The sequence below is a fragment of the Chaetura pelagica genome, unplaced genomic scaffold, assembly GCF_000747805.2.
Source record: "Chaetura pelagica isolate M959 unplaced genomic scaffold, ChaPel_1.0 scaffold316, whole genome shotgun sequence".
Taxonomy (NCBI): Eukaryota; Metazoa; Chordata; class Aves; order Apodiformes; family Apodidae; genus Chaetura; species Chaetura pelagica.
In genome coordinates this window covers 1,674,118-1,683,206 of record NW_009953497.1, presented here as the reverse complement: position 1 = coordinate 1,683,206, position 9,089 = coordinate 1,674,118, and the positions used below count along the sequence as shown (strand labels likewise).

Here is a 9,089-nt window from a genome sequence, read left to right as displayed (position 1 = left end):
CATGTGGCAGCTTCCTCTCCTGTTCAAACGTTTTAGCCAGATAATGAGCAAAAAACCCCAACAAAACCCCAACATTTTTCACATAATCAACTGAGTTTGGAAGGGAAAAAGCAAGAGAGGAAAGGGAGCTGTGGTGCTAATGATTTGCTGGCTGGTAGGGCTGTCAAGGAGGCAGGGCGGGATGGCGTGGGGGCTGATTGCTGGCAGCGGCTGGAGCTCGGGTCGCTGCTCTTGGCTGGTGGTGGAAGGTGGTGTTAAGGCATGGACAGCCTGGTTGCTTGCTGAAATGGAAGCCAAGGCAGGTTTGCCAACAACTATTGGGGTAGGGAGGGTGACCTTTAGCCACCTGGGGTTTTGTCTCAATAGCACTAGAGGCTGCGATGGGGAAATGAAGTGCAGGGCAGCTTCCTCTCCTGTTCAAACGTTTTAGCCAGATAATGAGCAAAAAAACCCCAACAAAACCCCAACATTTTTCACATAATCAACTGAGTTTGGAAGGGAAAAAGCAAGAGAGGAAAGGGAGCTGTGGTGCTAATGATTTGCTGGCTGGTAGGGCTGTCAAGGAGGCAGGGCGGGATGGCGTGGGGGCTGATTGCTGGCAGCGGCTGGAGCTCGGGTCGCTGCTCTTGGCTGGTGGTGGAAGGTGGTGTTAAGGCATGGACAGCCTGGTTGCTTGCTGAAATGGAAGCCAAGGCAGGTTTGCCAACAACTATTGGGGTAGGGAGGGTGACCTTTAGCCACCTGGGGTTTTGTCTCAATAGCACTAGAGGCTGCGATGGGGAAATGAAGTGCAGGAGGGTCCTGGTGGCTGGCGGGTCCAGGACGGTCTGTTATGTGAAGCAGATGGTTGACTGCTTTACTTTGCCAACAGATGATGGAGTTGGCTTTGAACTGCCTTGTGTGGTTTCCTGGGAATGCAGGGATCTCATCCGGAGCAGATTGTTGCTGCCTTGAGCACATTACTTGGGGTTAGAGTGGGCAGGACTGGTCTCATGTGGAAGGTTGTCTGGGGTTGTCCTCACCATCCACTACAGTGTCCTGTGGCACTGGAGGCATACAGGTGGTCCAGTGGCATTTAGAGCTCCAGCCCTGGATGTCCCAGGGTATTTTGCAGGTGTCTTTTGCAGACCTACCTCCAGTACTGAAAAAGAAGCCTCATGCTGGGCATTCTGAGCTGCTATTTTGAGGTTCCTCTTCAAAAGTGCTACTGCATTTGGGAAAGAAGTAAGGGGTAGCTGGGGTGTGCTGCTGGGCTAAGTGGCGTGGGCAAGGAGTAGTTGGCTCAGCATTGTCCTGCTGCTCCCCTGGGAAATGCTATCTTGCTTTATACTCCTGTTTTCTGACTCTTCAGTTCTGGGGTGACAGAGAGAGGGTAAGGCAGGATATTAGGAAAAAACTTTCTGAGGCAGAGATTAAGAAGAACATGGCAGAGATTGAAAGCTCTGAATGTTTATCACTATCAAACAGCTACTGAAGAAGAGATGGCACGGGGCTTTGCTTTAAAAAAAAATAAAATTGAATGCTGAAGTTAAACCATCCCAAGTAAATTAAACTTATTTCCAGAGTCATTAAGCCCAGATTAACCTTGACTGTGGCCTCCTCATCACCTGAAGAACCACTGCTATTAAAAATGTAAATTTAATTTTCAAGCCTTCTGCTGTTAGAGTTGATGCCAGGCTGTACCAGCACCCATCTGAAATCAGATGGAACTTGCTGTATTTCTCTAGCAAAGTGCTGCTGCTGCGTTCACTACCAGCAGTGAGTAATGCTGCAACATCTCCATGGGCAGGACAGTGCTGTTTTATTCTGTCTGTTCTTCCCTTTATTTTTGAAAGGCAGAGCTTTGTTCCTATGTTTCACAGAGGTCCTGGATGTTTGGGTATCAAGGTTGAATGTGTTTTGGCAGCAATAGCTTGGCATAGCTTGGTGATGGTCTAGTGCCAAGAGCTAGTTCTTGCTTCATTAGAAATCTTCAGTTGAGTGGTGAAGGAAAAGCATCCAACATGATGCAGAAGAGTCCAGAGTCTGGATATTGGACCTTCTATGGGCTGCAAAATTTGGGCTGAAAACCCAAATGGTGTTTATTTTTCAAATGAAACTTTTTATGCTGAGAAGTGGAGATTTGAGTCAGCCAAAATTTTTCACTGAGTTTTGTAAAATCCTGAAGTTACATCAGCTGGGGCAACAAGAATTAAAACTAGCTAAATAATTTTATTTATGGTTTTGTGGAAATTACCTTAGGTGAAACCTTATTTCATTTTACTTAAAAAAAATAAATTAAAACAGAATTCCCCTCCCAGTGGTTAAGGGTAACCCATGTGATCCAATTCACACCATAATTTTTTTGTTTGTGGGGCAAGTGGGCTGCCAGCAGACTGAGCATTGGTTTAGATTTCTCTGTGTACAGGCTGCTGTCTGGGATGGAGCTGAACAAAAGTTGTTGTTCCATTTGTATGCAGTGAGACAAAGACTTTGTAACTTAAATACAAGTTATTTAATGGCTGCAGACAGGAATAAATGGATAATGTTCTCAGTAACCCATATTTATACTATCATGTACAACTTCTAAACTTTCACAGCTATTGAAAAAATTTTGAGAAAGGCAATCCAGGAATGTGGTCACTGAGAATGAGAGTTATTTGATACTACATGGTTACTGGAAATTATTGATTGAAAAAGACTCAGCTTTTTAGGAAGTGCCATAAAAATAGACATTTTATATGGATGGCAATGAAATGTGTGGAACCATGTTCCTTTCTCTGCAAATAACCTCTGTGCCATATAGGAGTTTTCCAATTGAAGAACACAAAGGTATTTAAACACTTAAAATTTCAACTTAAGCTGGATGGTGCATTTACAGTGCATAATGTTATTTTCTCTTTTCTCTTTTTTAAAAGTCACTTAAGAGAAGGTGCTCTCTATATTGTAAAGAGGCTGAAACAGCAGCAGGAAAATGTGACTTTGAAATAATGCGATCTATAAGAATAAGCAATTTCATTCAAGTGTTGTGATTTAGTGCCCTGTTAGTGTCCTGATGTATAACTCCATTCCCAAAGACTTTCCAAAGTTTCTTCACAACCATAATGACAGGCTTAAAACTTGTGAGACTAATGCTCCAGCTTTCTGTGTCCTCAGCTGTTCCACATAATTACAGGAGTAAGGGAATTTTGTTCTCTCCAAACAGATTAGCTCCAATAGGAATAAATCAGAGAATATTATTGCCTTTTTGTTTGTTTCCCTCCCTCTCAAAAAGCAAGATACCCTGCATCGTTCAGGGCAAAGCCAGGGCTGGTAACATTATTTCTTGCCTACAGTCTGTGCTACAGATGTGATCCCAATTCAGGTGGCACCAGGACAAACTTCTCAAAGTGCTCGGGTTCTGTTTGTTGCTTTTGGTACTAATTTCAGGCTCTGTGTTTGCTCTGCTCACAGATGATGGCCCTTACTCGAAGGGGAGCAAGGACTCTGGTGGGATGGACTCAGCCCTGGTGTCCAGGAGACAAAGCATCCCAGGTAAAGGATGGGATCAGCTCCTGCTCTGAAATATCAAGGCATCTATTACACTTTACTTAGCTATCCCTGAAATGGTTACAACCCCCCAAAACACCCATTTTGGTGCATTAGGAGCAAAGCTTTTGCTGGAGGGCAGAAATGGGTGGAAGTCACTGGTCTCAGCAGTATGTTACTGGTGCAATCACAGTCTGGCATGGAGCTGCTGATGGTGGATGCAGGGAGCTGGGAAAGGACTGATTCCTGTGCTGTGCTTACACACACACACAGAGAAAATCAGCAGCAAAGGAGAGAGGGAAGAAGTGCTGCCACATCTGAACTCACCAGGTGGGGAGGGAGACTGGCAGTGCCTGGCAAGCTTCGTATTTCTCATGTGTGACTAAGTTTGTTTTACTATTTAGTCAGTCACAGCAGATTTGTGTGTGAAATAAACCCTCCCATGCAGAAACACCTCCGGGGGCTGAAGAGGGAGTGAAGAAATGGCAGTACATTTGCCTCTGTTGGTGCTGGGCTTTGCCAGCAGCATGCCAGCAGGTTTGGATGGGCTGCTCTGGACAATTAATCTCCTTCCTAATAAAGCCTGGGGGTTTATTTTCTCTTCTGACAATTAATGACCCAGTCACAGGTTTGGTTTAATGTGTTGTAGGGGATGGGGAGGAAATGGAACCCTTTTGCTATTGCTTCAGCATTCAGTAGCTTTTCTAGGGGCCTCTCTGGGGCTTGTGCAACAAGTTGCTGCTGTATTGCAGCCCTAGTGGAGAGAGGCTGATTCTGGATTCACAAGGGCCAGCATGTCCAGCAACCCCTGCTCAAGACTTCTCAATGGGGAGAGCAAACTTCAGGTGTGCTTTTCCTGTTCTGCAGTGCTTTGAGCAGCAAAATCCAGGCTTATATACCAGTAGAGGAAATCCTTGACTGCTCTCATGTGGCACTTAATGTCCATGTCTTGAAGGACCAGATCCTGCTTAACTAGCTCGCTTTCACATCTGTGTGCTTCTGTAATAGCAGTATTAGATTTATAGGAGTGGTGGTCAAAATTCCTTTGTTGCTTACCTTGACAGATTGATCTCAGGGACTTGCCTGTTTTCAGAGCAGTGATTTCTTCTTGAACCCATAACAATGGGTAATTGCACTCTGGGAGTTCTCATTTTAAGTACTTACCAAGGATCAAAATGAAACCCCATTGAGGAGGTAATAATCTCCCCTTGTGGCACCATCTGTGTTGATCAGTCATGTCTGTACTTGAGAGGAATTTTGCAGGGTAGTGCTGGACCGTGTTCCTTCCAGCATGGTAGGGAGTCCCTGCAAGGTTTCTGGCAACCCCTGGGATCCTGGGTAGGTGAATTGAAAACTAAGTTACTGTAGCTGGCAAGGGATCAAAACTGAGTTTAAAGAGCAGGAGCATTATGGACCTGATGTTTTACAACAAGCTACCAGTGCCATGTTAAATGGGTGCCCAGCAGTCCCTAAATGGCTTCCAGGCTGGTGCTAGATTACAAAGAGATTCCCTGCTTGCATTAATCAAGAGCACAGATTATTCTTGGAAGTGCTTTGCAAAACAGGCAGTGCATGGCAGGACTCAAAGTGAGGTGCCATTTCTGGTGTGATGGTGGCATTACACAAGGAACAAAGTGCTACTGATGAGGAACCACAGTGCCAAGTGACACTGTGTTTTCTCCCAGTGAAAGAGGATGGAGGGAGGGAAACCCTGCACCAGCATGGATTTCCTGTGTCAATATGATTTTTTTGAGAGACCCTGCCTTACTCTGGAAATCAGTGTGCAAGAGGTTTCAGATGTTCTCTCCCCAAGTAGTGCGTCTCGTTTAAGCCTGATGGGGTTTGCTGTGCAAACACCCCCTGGGCCATTTGCAGTGTGGGTTTTAGACCACGTCTGTGGGACTGTTTTTTGGCATATGCTGCTGATGCCCACCCCCTCCTTCTCCTGCATGGTCTTGGAGAAAGACAACCTGTGTGAGGGAGACTATTTTCCTCCCGTAAAATTGTGGGTGATTCAGTACCCAAAGACAGTGGAGAAGGATAGATCATGTTGTATACAAATTCTGCAAAAGCTTCTTAGAGGAGGCTCTGGTAAAGCACAAAAGTAATCTGATTTGTTCCAGGGCTAGTCCTCCTGTGAGCAAGGAGTATGAGTGTTGTCATGTGGATTAATGTGGAGCTCCTTTTGCAAAGTCTGCAGAACTCCTGGTCTTTCTCCAGGCCTGGCTCCACTAACTTAGTTCACTCGTTTGTGTAAATCCAGGAGTTGAAATTGTTTAGGGACCCTGTTTTTGTGGAATCCAGACAGAAGCTGTAATGGGATCAAAACTGGCATCAGGTCAGGCTTATATATAGGTGCTGGATGAGCCAGAGTGTGATCTTGGACTAGAGGAATGTAAAATGTACACGGCCTGCAGCAAGCAGAGAGGCAGTGCTGGTGCAGCCGGTGTGGGGTGTGCATCCCCTAAACCTGCCTGTGGAACCAGTGATGCTCTAAGAGTGACTTGTGTCTTCAATTCCAGTTGTAGATGAGGTGGGTAATATGGAGGAAGTTTGACTCAGTCTAGGTGCACATAGTTGAGGAAACTGCTGTGAATGAATGAAGGTCAAGCTTCCCTCTCTTTCCTCTGCTCATGGCAGGATCCCACCCCCTCTCCACATGATCTTCTTTATCTCCAAACTGTATGGATGTCTTGTGATTTGTTTTGTTTTTTTTAAGCACGTAATTTTAAGACCCACCCTGTTCTGTCCATTCAGGCAGCTACTGCAGGTCCACAGCATCCTCCTACCTGGTAACTGTGACTGTCATGCAGCCCTTCTAACACCCACCCCACTCCATGTCAAAGTTCCTGAAGTAGTGTCCCTGGAGCACATCCCAGATCCCACCACCCTGGTTTTGAGTCCTTCCACTGCATCCTGCACCAGCACCTTGAAACACCAAGTTTTTATCCTCTCACAAGCCCTCACACCTCTGCCTAGTCCTGCTTGGTCTTACCTTAAAGAACTGCATGCAAACATTTTCCCTCTACTGCTGTGGGCCCACCAGGATACGCTTCTGTTGAGCACCTTCAATTTAAATAAACAGAAACTAACTGTATAAATCATCCCAGGTCTGCTCTCCCACCACCAGTAGGAAAAGGGTGTCCTTTGAATGTCTGTCTTTGTTCCTGATCTTTCAGAGGAGTTCAGAGGTGTCACCATTGTGGAGTTGATTAAGAAGGAAGGAAGCACCCTCGGGTTGACCATTTCAGGTGGCACGGACAAGGATGGAAAGCCAAGAGTCTCCAATCTGCGACCAGGAGGACTGGCTGCCAGGTGAGCAGCATAAATGGGGCACAGAGAGCACAGTGAAACTGGAGAGGAATAGTAGTGTTTTCTAGCTATGAAATGAATGTGATTATAATTAAAATAGTTGGCACCCAATTCCCTTTATTCAAGTGCTCCAGAATGCAAAGTTGTTGCTTCAGTAAGTAGAATGTCTTCTATTTCAAGTTATTTCCCATGCTCTGTGCAATTATGCTCTGAAATTTTGTGTAGAGGTATTTGGGATGCTGTGAAATTAGGCAGCCATGTCAGGAGAGCTGCATGGCACTATACATCTTGATCAAGCTAAGTGGTTTAATATTGTATCTGTTCTGAATACCGAGCCTGTAAGTAATGTTATTGGCTCAGAAAAGGAATGAGAAAAGAAAGGCTTCAAGAAGCAGAGAAAGGGAAAGAATAAATTAACATGTTCTGAAAACAAGTGAAAGGAAAGGTGTTTTCTTTTTCTCTGTTGGATATTTTTTCCAGACAGTACTTGGTATGCTTCTTTCTCACTGATTGCTCTACTGAATGGGAATCAAGCAAGGAAAAGAGGTTGTGAACACATACACTGCAGTTGTTATTGTATGTACAGATCTGAACACTTGCCACCAGGAAAGATAGATGGCTTCGATTTCAGCACTTCCCTCTGACAGCAGGCACATGCAATCAGACAGCTCAGATCAGCCCAGCACTGGTGGCTCGTGCAGAAAGTCCCTCTGTTACTAAAGCTTTGCCAGGCAGACCCAGGCTGAGCGCAGCAAACACTTTGTGCTACCATTTTTATTCTTCTTTTTTTGTTACTTGCAGAAGTGACCAGCTGAACGTCGGGGATTACATCAAGTCAGTGAACGGCATCAACCTGACCAAGCTGCGGCATGACGAGATCATCAGCCTGCTGAAGAATGTGGGCGAGAGGGTAGTGCTGGAAGTGGAGTATGAGCTCCCACCAGCCGGTGGGTGCCTCTCCCAGGACACTGCTCTCTTTTCTTGGCTGCTTTGTGTCCCGGGGTACAGATGGGCTTGCTTGTGCATTAGCTGTCCTAGCCAGGCAGTACCTGGGGGCATTTTGACGTTCCCTCATCTGCTGGCAGCGCGGCGGTGGCTGCTGCGGCGCCGAGTGCTGCTGGAGCTGCGTGTTTTCCAGCACAGTGGGTGCCTGTTCATGCACACTAGCAGGAGATGGCTGATTAGGTCTGTCTTGCCTCAGAGTGAGGTGGTAGCACACACCAATCTGCCTCCTGATGCTGCTTCAGCTTGTTTTTCTTTTTCCCTTTTGGAGAGTGACTACAGGAGGTTTCATTCAGTCTTACGCGTGTTTTGCCAGATTCTCTTTTCTGAACTGTGGCAAGTGTTGTTATTCCTCAAGATGCTTTGAAATGTTGTGTGTTTTCAGAAGGGATGCTGAAGCAATCTGCTTTCCAGCTACAGGGCTCTGGCAGAAGCTGGCAAGCCAAACTCACACTAACAGGGCTTGTGTCCTAACATGGGAGACTATGTGTTCTTGCCCTCACTTGTCTGTTCTGACTTAAAAAAATCCTCAATATATTGTCTCATCACAGCCTTTCCATGTGAAAACCACCTCCCCAGTTATTACTCATTCAGTTACCCAGATCAATCAGAGGTTGATTGGGCAGAAGAAATAGAACAACTAAAAATAAGATGACATGAAAAACAAAACTAATGAATTCAAAACATTTTGCCCCAGATAGGAACCTATCTTACACTTCATAGCTTTGCTATAGCTGCTGCCTTTACATGAAAAATATTGAATATATAAATGACCATATAAAGCCCTAAGAGCAAAAAAATAGAATCTGAATTAGTTGAATCTCTACCCATCATCCCCCTCTGTTCTGCTGTGAATGTTAATTAGCTTTTGCATATAACCTTGCTAAAACAAACTGTGGCTCAAGTTTTCCATGTTCTCATGCTCACTGGGGATGGCAATTCTTAACCTTTCTCCTTAGTTGTGAGTGTGGCTGTCAGGACTCTGACAAGCTGCACTTCTCAGCTAAGGAGCAGTGCCAATGCTGCACAGCTCAATCAATAGCAGCGATGCGGAATGTCCCCACCTCTGAACGAGCAGAAAGAGCACACTGATCTAGTGACTTATCTCCAGTGAGTTTATTGATGCTGTTTATGGCTAATCCAAACAAAGAGGCACAGCAAAACACAGGGAATTGTCAGTTATTGTCTTGCTCCAGTTCATTGTAGGCTTTTATCTGCAGCAAGTGTTTGTTACTGCTGTGTGCACCCACCTCTCTTTCTCTCTTTCC

At 45.4% G+C, this 9,089-nt stretch overlaps 1 protein-coding gene across 1 annotated transcript in view; it reads left to right on the top strand.

The window, feature by feature from the left end:
• Positions 1-3,473: 3,473 nt before the first annotated feature.
• The window catches only part of GRIP2 (glutamate receptor interacting protein 2), a 58,659-nt gene continuing 53,043 nt past the window's right edge, over positions 3,474-9,089 (top strand). The window contains exons 1-3 of the mRNA XM_009999292.1: positions 3,474-3,513; positions 6,687-6,822; positions 7,621-7,766. Of these exons, the coding sequence (XP_009997594.1) occupies positions 3,474-3,513; positions 6,687-6,822; positions 7,621-7,766 (322 nt within the window). The remainder of the gene's footprint in view (positions 3,514-6,686; positions 6,823-7,620; positions 7,767-9,089) is intronic.